A 16,637-nucleotide genomic window follows, 5' to 3' on the forward strand; every position below is an offset into this window, starting at 1 on the left:
GTAGGATGACACATTTCCTTTCCTAAAGGACATTTGTGAACAAAGTGAGGTTTATGGCAATTTAAATGGGCACCATAAAACTAACGTATGATTCCATTTTCCTTAATTTCGCCATCTACCATGGTGAGATTTGATCTCATAACCTTAAGGTTCAGTGACATTATGTCCCACTCATAATTAAGGCAATCATTGATAATTTTATGGTCAATCTCAGATATTATTCAATTGAAATTTCGCCATTTCCCAATGATGAGATTATTACCATGTCCCTGTATTACAATGGGCAGTGATATTACCACTATATCACATGTAGATCACCACTTCTCCACATCATGTAACTTCCAAATTGTTGCAGTGATGAAACGTTGCTTCTTTATTTTTACAATCACACCAAGATCAATAAATCCATATTTGCTCACATCAAAAATTCAATCAGTTTAACATTATTAATGGAATGCATGAGGTTTACGGAGGCCAGGGCATTGTAAGCCAATCTGAAAACAAACTGTGACGTGACTTAACGTGCTATCAACTTTATAGAATGCATTCCTGAAGTGAAATAATGACCTATCAGCACTCTGAAGATTCCCATTTGTCCTGCACTTTCTCCATCGCTGGTACAAAAGCAGCCCTTGTTCGGAAGAGGTCCTAACATGGGCAAGGTTCATCTGTTTCATTCAGCTGTCTGGACTGTCAGACATGGCAACGGCACTGACCTCCTCAAGGTCATTCACACCATGAAATGGTCTCTCAACAAGTTTGCAACATGGGTAAAACACATGTTCCCACTCATTGGGAGCGGTGGGGCAGGAGAACCAAAACTCAATAAAAGACAGTCATTACTCCAGTCATTCCAATTGGGAATTTAGGAGAACTGTTTATCCAGTGAGCAGTGAGAATGTGGAACTCGCTCCCATTGGGATAGGGTGAGGTGAACAACAGAATTCTATGAACGGGGAGGGTGTATAAACAAATGAAGATTGGGTTGGTGCATTTGGGGTGGGAGGAGAATCATGTGGGTCATAAACAGGAAGCATTTGGGCTGAATGGCCTGTATCTGTGCACACATTCCATGTAATCTCACTTTCTTCCAGGTCCAATTTATTTTACAATGTTTATAGTTGCCAATAACCAATCATATAATTTGAGGGAAGGCCATTTCTACCAGGCAATCTTAAGAAAGGCCAATAATTTTTATGAAGTCGTTAAATATAACATTTATAAGCCAATAAAACAGACTGTGCCTTGAACATTGATATTCAGCCACAGCATTTAGTCCAGATCACATGAAGTCACTGAGATGTATCTCGATAGTCCCCATTCTCACAATGATAGCTGTTCTGATCATCTATCAGTTCCTCGTGTGCTTTTCCCCTCCTCACTTTCCAGCTCTCTTTCCGAGCTCCATTGATTTGGCTGGTAGCACCATAGGACATCTTTTTCTTTGGACTGATGTAGTTGTCTTCGTTGAGTTCAGTCTCCTCCGCCAGCTCATCGTGGCAGATGATGCCACATTTGTCTTCGCTTGCTTCATCGGGATCTGCCCAGTCCTGCTTCTCCCCCGAGGCAAAGATTCCATAGAATATGACTCCACTGTAATGGACCACGGAGGCGATCACAAACACGTGCTGCCACTCCTCGCGGGTCTGAGAGCAATGAATTAAAACATTTCAGGAAACAGTGACGGCTTTCGATTAACTTGGAAAAAGATGAGATTTTTAAACACAGCAGCATCCCACCAGCAGCAATGAAATCAAGTTAGTTAACTCTGTTAGTTAAGGGTTAATTATTGGCCTTTACCCTTTTTTGACCTTTGCATCTCATACAGATGGTGCCCCATTCCATCAGGAGGTTGCAAAACATTGTTGTAATGATGGTGCAGTGCTTCCTCTGGACTGCATTGCGAGCGTCACCTAGATTTCAGCTCAAAACTCTGGGTGAGCCTTAAACTTGATAAGCAAGTTTGTAGAGGACACAAAACTAGGTGGGATGGTCAGTGGTGAGGATGACACAAACGGGTATGTAGAAACATTGGTAGGAACAGGAGGAGGCCATTCAGCCCTTCAAGGCTTCTCCGCCATTCTTCACACACATGACAGATCATCCAACTCAGTAGCCTAATCCTGCTTGCTCCCCATAACCATTGATCCCATTCACCCCAAGTGCTATATCTTGTCGCCTCTTGAATACATTCAATGTTTTGGCAGCAACTACTTCCTGTGGTAATGAATTCCATAGGCTCACCACTCTTTGGGTGAAGAAATGTCTCCTCATCTCTGTCTTAAATGGTCTACTGTGAATTATTTCAGAACCGTCTCCCATCCCCCTCTCTGATGAAGAGTCTGAAACAACAGCTTTTGTGCTCCTGAGATGCTGCTTGGCCTGCTGTGTTCATCCAGCTTCACACTTTGTTATCTCGGATTCTCCAGCATCTGCAGTTTCCATTATCTCTGATCACAATTTTAACCTCAGAATATGGCCCCTGGTTTTGGACACACCCACTATCCGGAGCATCCTCCCTGAATCTACCCAGTCCAGTTCTGTTAAAATTTTATAAGTCTCCATGAGGTCCCCCTCTCATTCGTTTGAACTCCAGCGAAAATAATCCCAATCTAGTCAATCTCTCCTCATATGTCAGACCCAACATCCCAGGAATCAGCCTGGTAAACCTTCACTGCACTCCCCTCGAGACCAAGGGCATCCTTCCTCAGAAAAGGAGACCAAAACTGCATGCAATATCGCAACCAACAACTGCACCTCCCAGTCGCAAACCATTTCCACTCCCCCTCCCATTCTCTTGATGACATGTCCATCATGGGCCTCCTGCACTGCCACAATGATGCCACCCGAAGGTTGCAGGAACAGCAACTCATATTCCGCCTGGGAACCCTGCAGCCATATGGTATCAATGTGGACTTCACCAGTTTCAAAATCTCCCCTTCCCCCACTGCATCCCTCAACCAGCCCAGTTCATCCCCTCCCCCCACTGCACCACACAACCAGCCCAGCTCTTCCCCTCTACCCACTGCATCCCAAAACCAGTCCAACCTGTCTCTGCCTCCCTAACCGGTTCTTCCTCTCACCCATCCCTTCCTCCCACCCCAAGCCGCACCCCCAGCTACCTACTAACCTCATCCCACCTCCTTGACCTGTCCGTCTTCCCTGGACTGACCTATCCCCTCCCTACCTCCCCACCTACACCCTCTCCACCTATCTTCTTTACTCTCCATCTTCGGTCCGCCTCCCCCTCTCTCCCTATTTATTCCAGTTCCCTCCCCCCATCCCCCTCTCTGATGAAGGGTCTAGGCCCGAAACGTCAGCTTTTGTGCTCCTGAGATGCTGCTTGGCCTGCTGTGTTCATCCAGCCTCACATTTTATTATCTTGGAATCTCCAGCATCTGCAGTTCCCATTATCTCTGCAATATTCCAGTGTGGTCTCGCCAAGGCCCTGTATAATTGCAACAACACATCCCTGCTCCTGTACTTGAAACCTCTCGCAATGAACGTCAACATACCATTTGCCTTCTTTACCACCTGCTGCACCTGCATGCTTACCTTCAGCAACTGGTGCACAAGGACACCCAGGTCCCACTGCACACTCCCCTCTCCCAATTTATAGCCATTCAAGTAGCAATCTGCCTTCTTGTTTTTGCTTCCAAAGTGAATAGCCTCACATTTATCCAAACTATATTGCATCTGCCACTAATTTTCTGACTCATGCAACCTGTCCAGATCAAGTTCAATGAATGGGCAAAAACTTAGCAGATGGAATATAATGTGGGGAAATGTAAAGGTTATGCATTTTGGCAGGAAGAAGAGAGGAGCTGAGTATTATTTAAATGGAAAAAGACTGCAGAAAGCTATAGAACATGGAGGGGTGTGGGAGTCCTCATACATGAATCACCAGAAAGCTAGGGTCCAAGTTCAGCAGTTAATAGGGAAGGCAAATGGAATGTTGCCCTTTAATTCAAAGGGAATGGCATATAGTAACAGGGAGTTTTAATGGAACTATACAAGCTATTAGTCAGAGCACAGCTGGAGTACTGTGAACAGTTTTGGGCCCCTTATCGTAGGAAAAATAAACTGGCATTGGAGGCAGTCCAGAAAAAGATCATTCGGCTGACCGCAGGTATGAAGGGATTGTCTTATAAGGACAGGTTTAGTAGATTGGGCCTGTACTCAATGGAGTTTAGAATTGAGAGGTGACCTTATTGAAATATACAATAATCTTAGGGGGCTTGGCTGAGAAGATGCAGTGAGGTTGTTTCCCCTTGTGGTAGAGTCTAGGGCTAGGGGTGAGGGGCAATAATCTTAGAATAAGGGATTACCTGTTTAAGGCAGAGATGTGGAGGAATTTCTTCTCTCAGAGGGTAGGAAATCCTTGGAATCCTCTTTACAGCAAAGGGCTGTCGAGGCTGGGATGGTGGTGTACTCAAGGCTTGGACAGATTTTAAATCAGGAAGGAGATCAAGGTTTCTGAGGAAAATGCAGGAAATTGGAGCTGAAAATCAGCAGAGCAATCATGATTTTATTGAATGGCAGAGCAGAATTGCTAGGCTGAATGGCCTGCTTCTGCTCACATCTTATAATTTTAAAACTCAAAGCTTTCAAACATCGAGGGGAGAATGCTACCTCATGGTTTAAGGCAGACTTGTTAAGACCACATGGTGTGTGAAATAGGAGTCGGTACTGTCGTTCACGCCAAATGGATCAACTGAGAAAGTCATATTTTTAAATTAAGATTAATATATCAACGGCACAACTTGCTACTGAAACCAATATGTTGCTTCATGTTGTCGCCTGCAGCCTCCTCCATGTGTGAATGTACATGGGACTGTCTGTCACTATCAATAAGCTACTCACCATTCAATAGGGTCATTCAACTCAAGTCCCTGTTCCTGCTTTCTCTCCCTTTCCTTTGATCCCCTCAGCCTCAAGAACTACATCTAGGTCCATCTTGTAAACATTCAATGTTCTGGCATCAATATCTTTCAGGGCTGAGTCATAGAGTCATACAGCATGGAAACAGAGCCTTCAGTCCAACTTGTTCATGCCAACCAAGTTTCCCAAACTAAACTAGACCCAAATGCCTGCATTTGGCCTATTTCCCTCTAAACCTTTCTTATTCACGTAACAATCCAAATGTCTTTTGTAAGTTATAATTGTATGTGCACCTATCACTTCCCAGGCAGTTTACTCCATCTACAGCCATCCTCTGTGTGAAAAAGCTGCCCCTCTGGTACCTCTTAAATCTTTCTCCTTTAACCTTAAAAATATGGTCTAGTTTTGAACTCCCCTACCCTGCAGGCTCACCACTCTCTGGGTGAAACTCCTCTGAAGCCTCCTCACACTTTGTTATTTCTCCTTAAGTGTGCTGCTTAGGACTCCACACCATCGAGCAACTAGGAATGGGAATCAGTGATAATGGGAAATGCAAATGCTGGAGAATCCAAGATAATAAAGTGTGGAGCTGGATGAGCACAGCAGGCCAAGCAGCATCTCAGGAGCACAAAAGCTGGCATTTCGGGCCTAGACCCTTCATCAGAGAGGGGGATGGGGGCGAGGGTTCTGGAATAAATAGGGAGAGAGGGGGAGGCGGACCGAAGATGGAGAGAAAAGAAAATAGGGAATGTTGCTTTTACCTTGTGCGATGTCATTGCTCCAACGATTAATGGGCAAATCATTCCTGATAGTGTTCCCACACCGTTGGATATCCCCATCAGGATACTCGCATAACGAGGGGCAATGTCCAAGTGATTGACGTTGAACCCTGGATTTAATAACAATGGGATCAGTTAGGAATAGAATGCAGAGATATGTCATTGCCATATACAACCCAATGGAAGGCCCTGTAGCACAGTGGGTAATGTCCTTATCTCTGAGCTTTGAGGTCAAGTCCTGCTCCAAGGCTTGATGGCTAAAGAAGTTTGTGTACCTAACACAGGTGCCATATCAATTTGTAAATCTTTCCACTGCTGATAAAGCCAGGAAAGATTCCTGACCAGCCATGAGGATGGGAAGGATACTGACCCTTTCACAGTCAGCATGTAGCCCTGGTTTATTACAATGCATGTTACCCTGATTCAACAGACATGAGCATGATGCAGATTTGCCTGTGCTTTTCTCAGCCTGTGCCCTGGGCCCTGAATCATGAATGCTTGCTTTGTAGGGAATGGCCTGTGTTCCGCAAGAAGTGAACAGGGTGTCCTCAATTCCACATGCCCAGAGAGGATCCTCCAAAATCCATCATTTGCCCACTCTGTCCCACAGGCCAGTTATGGCCTGCACCCCACTTATTGCCTAAAATCAGACCATGATGCAGGTCAGCCAGAGGCTAATGGGCCCACTGGGAATCTGCTGCCTCTCAAAAAACTCTAGCCAATTTGTCTCACCATCCCTACTGTTCTTACACAGCCCTGCAAATTCAGTCTTTTCAAATATTTAACTTTTCGAAAGTTGCTGTCGAATCCATTTCCACTGCCTTCTCAGGTGCACATTCCAGTTCACAACTCTCTGCATAACACAAAAACCATCCTTTCATTCTCTGACTAATTGCCTTAAATTTGTGCCCACTGGTCACTGAATCTCCAGCCAGCAAAACTAGTTTCTCCTTCTGTATAAGATGTGTTTGTTAATGTTATGTTATTACTATTGTTAAGGTATATTGTTTTATTTAATGAAGCACTCAGAACACTTGTAAGGAGAGACTGCTGAGATATATGAGTTTGTGTGTGGGCAGGACAGATGTGCTTGACGCTACTACATTCTAGGGCAAGAAAAGGATTTGCATCCAGTTTCATACTTGAGACCCAAGTAACTGTGTTGATTGTCTATGATTTTATCAGAGAAGAGCAAAGCTAATATTGGGCTGTGTTTATGAGGAAGCAGTGACATTGTGGCAGAGCCCCTGGATTAGCTAATGTAATTTTTTTTCCTTTATTCATTCATGGGATGAGGGCATCAGTGGCCAGGCAGCTTTCAGCATTTATTGCCCAGAGAGCAGTTGAGAGTCAACCACATTGCTGTGGGTCTGGAGTCACATTCTTGACCAGACCAGGATGGCAGTTAGTCAACCAGGTGGGATTTGAACCCGGATCCCCAGAGCACTACCTGAGTCTCTGGATTAATAGTCCAGTGATAATACCACTGGGCCATCGCATCTCCATACCATGAGGCCCTGTAATGTTAAAGCCAGGATAATATCCTTGGGACTTGAGCTCAAATCCCACCACAGCTGGTGATGAAATTTTAATTGAAAAAAAATTTGGAACGATGTGTTAATCTAATGGTGGCATTGTTAATTATCATAAATCCCATCTTTTATGTCCTTTAGGGAATTTGATCCAGATCTACAGCAATGTGGTTGATTCCTAACTCCTCTCTGAAATGGATTTGAAAATCATTGAGTTCAGGGACAATCAGGGATGGACAACAAATGTTGGCCTCATTGGCAATGCCCAAATCCCATAAAAATAATCTTTAAAACCCTTATTAACTATGGATCCAAGGTAGGTAACAAATGAGCCCAGATCTGGCTGAAAGTAGAAATAGGTTGGAGGGCTGAATGGCTTGTTTCTGTTCCAATATTCCAAACCGAGCCTATGGGTTTAGAGAATGGGTGCTCCAGCCCATGACAAGAATATGATAGAACAGCTTACAACAGGAAAGACACATCAAACCGAACCAATAAATGATGCAACACGATTCCGATGATCAGAATGTAAGAAAACGCACCAGAAATTGCGAATCCACTGAATCCAACAGCAAGCACCAGGAAAGAGATGGCAACTTCTCTGGTGTGGGAGTAACCAACGACCAGCAATAAGGTGGCCTCCATGCCAAAACCTTAGGAAAATAAATTGTTACATTAGTATCTGGAATCACCGCTTCAACCTCTGTGCAAAATGCACCTGTGTTTATCTCAAATCATTGCATGTCCCCTGTAACAACCACCTCAAGAATTACATTGGCTCCCAGTGCAGCATCATCTGGAATTAAAGGCTCTCATGTTTGGTTTGTGGAGCAGCCTTCAACAGGTGAAGCTCAAAGCTCCAGAGTTCCCTCCCTCAGCCTCTCTATCTCTTTTACCTCCTTTAAGATCCTTTTAATTAGGCTTTTGCTCACCCATATATGGCACATAGAGACTTTGAAAATAGCAACAGGAGTGGGCTATTCGGCCTTTCAAACCTGCTCCACCATTCAATATGATCATGGCTGATCATCCAACTCAGAGCCTTGTTCCTGCCTTCTCCCATATTCTTTGATCTCTTTGATTCCAAGAACTATGCCTAATTCCGTAATAAAAACAGAAAGTGCCAGAGAAGCTCAGCAGGTCTGTGAAGAGAGAAATGTCAACAAAACTGGTTCCAAAGGAGAGTCACACCAGGCTGGAAACGCTGACTCTGTTTCTCTCTCCACAAAAGCTGCTGAGTTTCTCCAGCGTTCACCACGTATATATCAGATACCCAGCAGCTGCAGTGCATGGCTTTTTATTTTAGTTCCATATGGAGTTTGTGTAAATCTTTGCCTGTTTGACATTCCTGGACACTGCACTTTAGAATGAACATCTTGGCCCCAGAGAGGTGGCAGACAGGAGTTTTGGAATGGTATCGGGGATGTGAGGCTTTAGTTCTGTGAAGCAACTGAAGAAGCTGGAATTGTTCTCCTTAAAGCAGAGGTTTTGGGGGCTTTTTAAAAATCTATTCACTCAAGGGATGTAGGTCCCACAGGCTGGGCCAGCATTTATTGTTGCTCCTTGATAAGGTGATAGGGAGCTGGCTTCTTGAACTGCTGCAATCCACATGCTGTAGGTTGACTCTCAATGCCCTTCGGGAGGGAATTTCAGGAATTTGAAGGAATGCAACAGTGAAGGAACAGCGATATATTTCCAAATTGGGAGTGGCTTGGAGGGGAACTTGCAGGTGACAGCATTCCCATGTATCTGCTGCCCTTGTCCTTCTGGATGGAAATGGCCATGGGTTTGGAAGGTGCTTTCTGAGGAACCATGGTGAGCATGAACAGAACAAATGAGGAGAAACTGTTTCCATTGGTAACCAATAAACAGGGATTTAGGGTAACTTGTGAAGGAAGTAGAAGTGGAGTGAACTGTTGCAATCTGGAATGTTCTGCCTGAAAGGAACTTGGAAAGAGGTTGAATGGGAAATTTTAAAACAGAAATTAGATAATTGGGGATTGCACAGTGGTCCAGTGGTTAGCATTGTTGCCTCCGAGCGCCAGGGACCTGGATTTGCTGCTGCCCTCAGGCGACTGTCTGCGTGGAGTTTGCACGTTCTTCCTGTGTCTTTGCATGGGTTTTCTCCGGGAGCTCCGGTTTCCTCCAACACTCCAAAGATGGGCGGATTAGATTAGATTCCCTACAGTGTGGAAACAAGTTCTTTGGCCCAACAAGTCTACACCACCCCTTGAAGCATCCCACCCAGACCCATTCCCCTATAACCCACACACCCCTGAACACTACGGGCAATTTAGCATTGCTGATCCACCTAGCCTGCACATCCTTGGACTGTGGGAGGAAACCAGAGTACCCAGAGGAAACCCACGCAGACATGGGGAGAATGTGCAAACTCTGCACAGACAGTCGCCTGAGGCTGGAATCGAACCTGGATCCCTAGTGCTGTGAGCCTGCAGTGCTAACCACTGAGTCACTGTGGATTAGTTGCGCTAAACTGCCTCATAGTGACCAGGGATGTGCAGGTGGGCTAGCAATGGGAAATACAGGGTTATAGGGATAAGGCAGTGGGGTGGGTCTGGGTGTGATGCTCTTCAGAGGATCAGTGTGGACTTGATGGGCTGAACAGCCTGCTTCCGCATTGTAGGATTCCATCATTCTATAAGTACTTGAAGAGAAAATATCTGCTCGGAAAAGAGCAAGGAAATGGGCATAATTGAATGAGTTTTATTCGAAGAGGCAGTACAGACTAGTAGGGTAGAATGGTCTCCTTGTTTGATCCTGCACGAGCTGACAAAGGTGCATAAAGCTGATTGCACAAAGTCATAAAGGTCAGCTCCCTCGGCATTGGTTTGTCAGCGGTTGTCATGGCAAAAACGAGCAATGTTCATTGTCTTGTCAAAAGATTTTAGACATTTCTTTGCGTCTTGAAAATATATAGAAAGCCATTGCTCAGAGACCGAAAGGGCAGCGTGTCAGAGGGCGAGGAGATATGCAACACTGCTGTCCTAGTGCAGAGGCTGAGAGAGCATAGATTGGAATTCTTGGAGCTGGTCCACACTCTACACCCCATACAGCAAAATCTCTGTCTCATGATTCTACAAATTGTGTAGGATAGACATGGGGAACACAATTCCATTTGTGGGGTGCCCAAAAATGTATTAGAATCACCTCTCCCACCACCTCCCCAACTCCATAAACAGCGGATATTCACAAATAAATTCACTAGGAAATTCAGGGGAAACCTTTCTTACTTAAGGAATAGTTAGAATGTGGAACTCAGGCCCACGGACAGTAACTGTGCTGGACAGCGCTAATAGATTTAAGGGGAAGATAGATAAATGCATGAGGAAGAATAGAAGGATGGTTGATTGGGAGAGATGAAAGTGGGGCAGAAGGAAGCTCCTGAGGTGCAGAAACACTAGCATAGACCACAAGGCCAAATGGGCTGTTGCTGTAAGTTAGAAACAATGGAATTTAAATTTGACACCCCTCACCCTCAGAAGCAATCGACAAATTGCTGTGGGGATCAGGGTAAATCCCTACTCACCCAGGATCCTTCCATGATGGGTGTGTGTGTGTGTGTGTGTGTGTGTGTGTGTGTGTGTGTGTGTATATACGTGTGTGTGTGAGAGCCTGTGTGTGTGTGTGTTTCTGTGTGTATGTGTGTGAGAGTATATGTGTGTCTGTGTGTGTGCGTCTGCCTGTGTGTATGGATGTGATTGAGTGAGTATGAATGTGTGTGTGTTTGTGTGTATGTGTAAGAGTCTGTGCATTCGTGTGTGTGAATCTGTGTGCGTGTGTGAACTTTTGCGTGTGTCTGTGCATGTGTGTGTGCGTGAGTGTGTGTGTGTGAGTATTGGTAGTCGGGGTGCAAACAGATCCAAAGTTACAATGACTGGCTGCACTTCTCTCCCAGCTTCAGAATGCACTGCCTCTCCCACCCGTACCCCCAGCAACCACCATGCATATCCTCGAGTCAAACCTGACAATGTTCTTCACTGACCTCAATGAGGAGTGGGTCACACAATGATGTGACTATCTGCTCCCTTTACACTCAGCCTGCCTCCTGACCTCTGCAACATCCCCGTTGTTTCCCCACCAGTTTGTTCCATTTTCAACCCCTTTGATCCTTGAGAATTGACATACCCAGTCCATCCCAGTCTCAGTGATAATGGGAACTGCAGATGCTGGAGAATCCGAGATAACAAAGTGTGGAGCTGGATGAACACAGCAGGCCAAGCAGCATCTCAGGAGCACAAAAGCTGATGTTTCGGGTGTAGACCCTTCATGAAGGGTCTAGGCCCGAAACGTCAGCTTTTGTGCTCCTGAGATGCTGCTTGGCCTGCTGTGTTCATCCAGCTCCACGCTTTGTCATCCCAGTCTCAGATGCTGATCATTTCTCCCTTAACCCCAGCAGTGAACCCCACAGACTCACATTTCAATGTGCAAAGAGCTTTTCCTGCTCTTGCTCCCAAATCTCCAGCGTTCAATCTCCTCGATCTTGACCCCTCAACTAATCAGAATGTCCTTTGTTAACCTTAGGCGTAGAAAATTATGAGATAGAAAGAGAATTTTTCCCCTACCAATGAACAGGGGCATAGATCAAGCCCAAAGGGCATAAAGTTTAGAAGGGAATTGAGAAAGAATTCTTAACCCCAGAAGGTAGTCAGTTTCCTGAACTTGCTGCTTAACTGGGTGATAGAGGCAGGAAGCCTCATGATATTTAAGAAGTGTTTAAATGAGCATTTGAAGCACCACAGAATACAAGGTTACAGGCCAGGTGCTGGAAAGTGAAATTAGGGTAGATCAGTGTTTGATAGCTTGCCCTGGCACAATGGGCTGAAGGACCTTTTTGTGCGCTGTAAAATTTTATGACTTAATCACTTCTACTACATTACTCAATTATCTCCTCTCCCCTGATGAGAAAGCCACTCAGTTCCCCAGGAATCGCTTTATATTCGTTGCTCCCTTCCATCCAGGCAGCACCGGTGTGAAACTAAAACAGTCAGAATTAGAAATACTCAGCAGGTCCGGCAGCATCTGCTGGAGAAAGAGCCAAAGTTAATGATTCAAGCTGGAGACTTGCGATCAGAACAGTATTGGAGTGAGTTTGCATCAGTCCAACTTAACCTGGGACAATGTCTTGCAGCTCGCATCTTCCTCAGAGATCCTACTGAAGTGCATGAGTGTGATATCCTGTACTTCTCTTCTGATGGGCCCAAGATTCTGTTTGTATTTTTTAAGCTGCTTTTACAAAGTCTCCACTGAAAACATTCAACAAGATGCATTTCTCCTGAGTGAAACAAAGCAGATAGCCCGAATATGCAAGGATTTTGTTAGTGCCTTCTTAGGTATAGATAGAGTGGACAGCCACAGATTTTCTCTTAGGGTGGAGGTAGATATTACGAGGAGGCATAGTTTTAAAGTGAGTGGAGGTAGATATAAGGGAGACGTCAGAGGTAGGTTCTTTACTCAGAGTGGTAGGGGCGTGGAATGCATTGCCAGAGAGGGGAGTGGAGTCGGCCTCATTAGTTGCATTTAAGCAGCTATTAGATAGGCACATGGATGATAGTGTAAGGTAGGGGTGGAGATTAGATAGACCTTAGGTTTAGGGTAAAGGTTTGTCACAACATCCATGGGTCGAAGGGCCTGTACTGTTCTATGTTCTATGTTCTACTTACCTAGACTGGCCAGAATACTCAGAGCTGATGCACTGCGCCTGAAGTTTACCCCATTTCTCTTTTCAAAGCTGACCACTGCTCTGTCTTGAATGTATCATTCAACAAGATGCCTTTCTCCTGAGTGAAACAAAGCAGATAGCCCGAACATGCAAGGATTTTGTTAGTGCCTTACCACCGCAGTTCATGATTTTTCGGACGGTTGTAGTGGAGAAAATATTTCTGCTCCTCAGGAAATCGGCAATTTGTCCTCCGATGGGCACAATGATGGTCATCACCATGTGAGGCACAGCCGACAGTGCACCCACCTATCAGAAAGAAAGTTAAACCCTGCTCGTTTATCGCTTTAATGAGATACAATGGCATCAGAACCATTTGAATTTGCTAAGACAGACTGCAACACTGATTCTCGTTAGGCACACTGTTGGGATGGCGCTGTCACATCTAAAAACCATTGTCACAATTTTTATTGTATCAGTGATAATGGGAACTGCAGATGCTGGAGAATCCAGGATAACAAAGTGTGGAGCTGGATGAACACAGCAGGCCAAGCAGCATCTCAGGAGCACAAAAGCTGACGTTTCGGGCCTAGATCCTTCATGAAGGGTCTACGCCTGAAACATCAGCTTTTGTGCTCCTGAGATACTGCTTGGCCTGCTGTGTTCATCCAGCTCCACACTTTGTTATCTCTTATTGCAATTTTTAATTGTTTGTTTAATCATAGATTTCCGGTTATGACCTGCCCCCAACCCTTCTCTGTTCAGGGTTCACTCACAAGTACAAAGAGCATCTCTACACCCACCCTTGTATTGAGTAGGATGGTACAAAAGGAGGCCATTAGGCCCATTGTATTATTTCTGAAAAACAGGTTCCAACTCGTCCTTTTTCCTGCTCTTTCCCGTGTGAATTCCTCAAATCCTCTCCTCCTCTGGTATATCTCCAAGTCCCCATGTGAAAGTAAGTATTCAATCTGCTTCAAGTGCTTTTCAAGTCTGGGTTGTAACAATTTAGTTCTGAAGAAGTGTCACTTTGGACTGAAAATGTTAACTGTTTCTCTCTCTACAGAGGCTACCAGACCTGATAAGTTTCACTAGCACTTTTTGTGGGTTTTTTTTCGCATTCTGCTTCTTCAATCAATTGTACCAATGTTCACTCCCTCTATCACTGAGCACAGTGGCAGCAGTATGCTCCATCCAGCAGGCACGCTGTACCCATACACTCAGACCCCTTAGGGAGAACCTTCCAAACTCTCAATCTCTACCAACTAGAACAAGGGCAGCGGATACATGGGAAATGCACCACCTCCAAGTTCCCCTCCAAGTCACTCATCATCCTGACTTGGAAACATGTCGCCATTCCTTCGCAGTCGCTGGATCAAAATCCTGGAATGCCCCTCTATTGGCATCGTGGGTCATCCCACAGCAGGTAGACTGCAGTGGTTCAAGAAGGCAGCTCAGCATTACCTTCTCAAGGGGCAACTAGGGACAGGGCTTAAATGCTGGCCCAGTCAGCAATGCCCACATTCCATGATTGAATAAAAACAATTAAATATCTGGTCTTAGATTCCTGACATTCCCATTCAAAACAGTTACTTATGTGATAAACATGAACCTACTAAATCTCCCCCATTGAAAACACAAAGCAGTGCGTGTTTCCTCTTAAAGAGCCCTAATCTGTAACTTGACATACAAATGTCAACAACCAGATGATACATTTCCCATTTCCCATCTCTTGCTTTGTACCATCATCCATTTTATCATGTTGTTTCCTGCCTGTACACCCTTTGGCAGTTTCTTTCCCCTTTAATTCTTCGCCCCACCCCCAACTCCGTTCCAGCCCCCTCCACTTACTCAGTGTACATTCAAAACCTGTTGTATCCTTAACTTTGGAGATAGAAGGAACTGCAAATGCTGGAAAATCTGAGGTAACAAGGTGTAGAGCTGGATGAACACAACAGGCCAAGCAGCATCAGAGGAGCAGGAAAGCTGGTGCTTCAGGCCTAGACTCTTCTTCAGAAATGGGGGAAGGGAAGGGGAATCTAAAATAAATAGGGAGAGAGGGGGAGGCAGATAGAAGATGGATAGAGGAGAAGATAGATGGAGAGGAGGCAGACAGGTCAAAGAGGCGGGGATGGAGCCAGTAAAAGTGAGTGTAGATGAGGAGTTGGGGGGGATAGGTCAGTCCAGGGAGGATGGAAATGTAAAGGGGGTGGGATGAGGTTAGTAGGTAGGAGATGGGAGTTGAGCTTGAGGTGGGGGGTTGTTAGGTGGGAAGAAGGACAGGTTAGGGAGGCGGGGACAATCTGGGCTAGTTTTGGGATGCAGTGGGGGAGGGGAGATTTTGAAGCTTGTGAAATCCACATTGATATGATTGGGCTGCAGGGTTCCCAAGTGGAATATGAGTTGTTGTTCCTGCAACCTTCAGGAAGCATCATTGTGGCAGTTGCAATGAAAAATCTGTGAGCTGAACTCTCTGCTTCCATCTCCGTTGATGCTGCCTGGCCCACTGAACATTTCCACCACTTTCTGGCTTTTTAAAGTGTTTCTGAAGGTATAACCTTTGCTTTACATTGTAAGCATTATGTCCTTCAATTATTCATTAGTGCCCTGCTTTTAACTGTTAAAATAGACCTTGAGGCAGAGTCTTTTTGTCTCAATAACTTAAGTGTCTACAAATCATTTGCTAAGATAATCCTTCCCAAGCCTTCATGTATTCCTTAGGCATTCTGATTAATGATATTTTTACCAGACATTCTGTTACCCTGTCCTTGATAACGTCAACTCCATATTACCATTTAACAAGCACAAGAAATGCTCCAGTATTGGACAGTGTTTTCATGAAGTAGTTCACTTGGACCATTCTTCAGGCAGGTTTGAGATGTTTTCATTACTTATTTAAGTAAGGTGTTTAATAAAGTTCCCCATGGCAGGCTCGTGCAGAAGGTAAGGAGGCATGGGATAGGGTTGAACATGGCAGATTAGATTCAGAATTGGCTGACCCTTAGAGAAAGTTGGTAGTGGACGGAAAATATTCAACATGGTGCTCAGTTACAAGTGGTGTACCACAAGGATCTGTTCTGGGTCCTCTTCTATCTGTGATTTTTGTAAATGATTTGGAGGAAGGAGCAGAAGAATGGCTAAGTAAGTTCGTGGACGATACGAAGGTGAGTCACGTTGTGGACAGTGCTGAGGGCTGTTCTCAGTTACAAAGGGACATTGATAAAATGCAGAGCTGGGCTGAGAAGTGGCAGATGGAGTTTAACCCTGAAAGGTGTGAGGTGATTCATTTTGGAAGGACAAACTTGAAAGCAGAATACAGGGTTAACAGAAAGATTCTTGGTAATGTGGAAGAGCAGAGGAATCTTGGGGTTCATGTTCACAGTTCCCTGAGAGCTGAAAGAGTTGTTAAGAAGGTGTATGGTGTGTTAGCTTTCGTTAATAGAGGGATTGAGTTCAAGAGCCGTGAAGTTATGCTCCAGCTGTACAAAAGCCTGGTTCAGCCACATCTGGAGTATCATGTCCAGTTCTGGTTGCCTCATTACAGGAAAGATGTGGAAATGTTGGGAAAGGTGCAGAGGAGATTTACCAGGATGTTGCCTGGAATGGAGGGAAGGTCTTACGAGGAAAGGTTGAGAGAGCTAGGGCTTTTCTCTTTAAAACAACGAAGGATGAGAGGTAACTTGATAGAGGTGTACAAAATGATCAAAGGTATAGATAGAGTGGACAGCCAGAGGCTTTATCCAAGGGTGGAGGTAGCTACTACGAGGG

The 16,637-nt window shown here is 44.9% G+C and overlaps 1 protein-coding gene across 1 annotated transcript in view; it reads right to left on the bottom strand.

The window, feature by feature from the left end:
* Positions 1–384: 384 nt before the first annotated feature.
* slc17a8 (solute carrier family 17 member 8) overlaps positions 385–16,637 on the bottom strand; it is a 67,317-nt gene continuing 51,064 nt past the window's right edge. Inside the window, exons 9-12 of the mRNA XM_048549227.2 lie at positions 13,046–13,178; positions 7,735–7,845; positions 5,643–5,770; positions 385–1,646 (exon numbers count right to left, since the gene is read on the bottom strand). Coding sequence (XP_048405184.1) covers positions 1,293–1,646; positions 5,643–5,770; positions 7,735–7,845; positions 13,046–13,178 — 726 coding nt within the window. The 3' untranslated portion in view covers positions 385–1,292. The remainder of the gene's footprint in view (positions 1,647–5,642; positions 5,771–7,734; positions 7,846–13,045; positions 13,179–16,637) is intronic.

The sequence above is a fragment of the Stegostoma tigrinum genome, chromosome 18 (assembly GCF_030684315.1).
Source record: "Stegostoma tigrinum isolate sSteTig4 chromosome 18, sSteTig4.hap1, whole genome shotgun sequence".
In the NCBI taxonomy this organism is placed as follows: domain Eukaryota; kingdom Metazoa; phylum Chordata; class Chondrichthyes; order Orectolobiformes; family Stegostomatidae; genus Stegostoma; species Stegostoma tigrinum.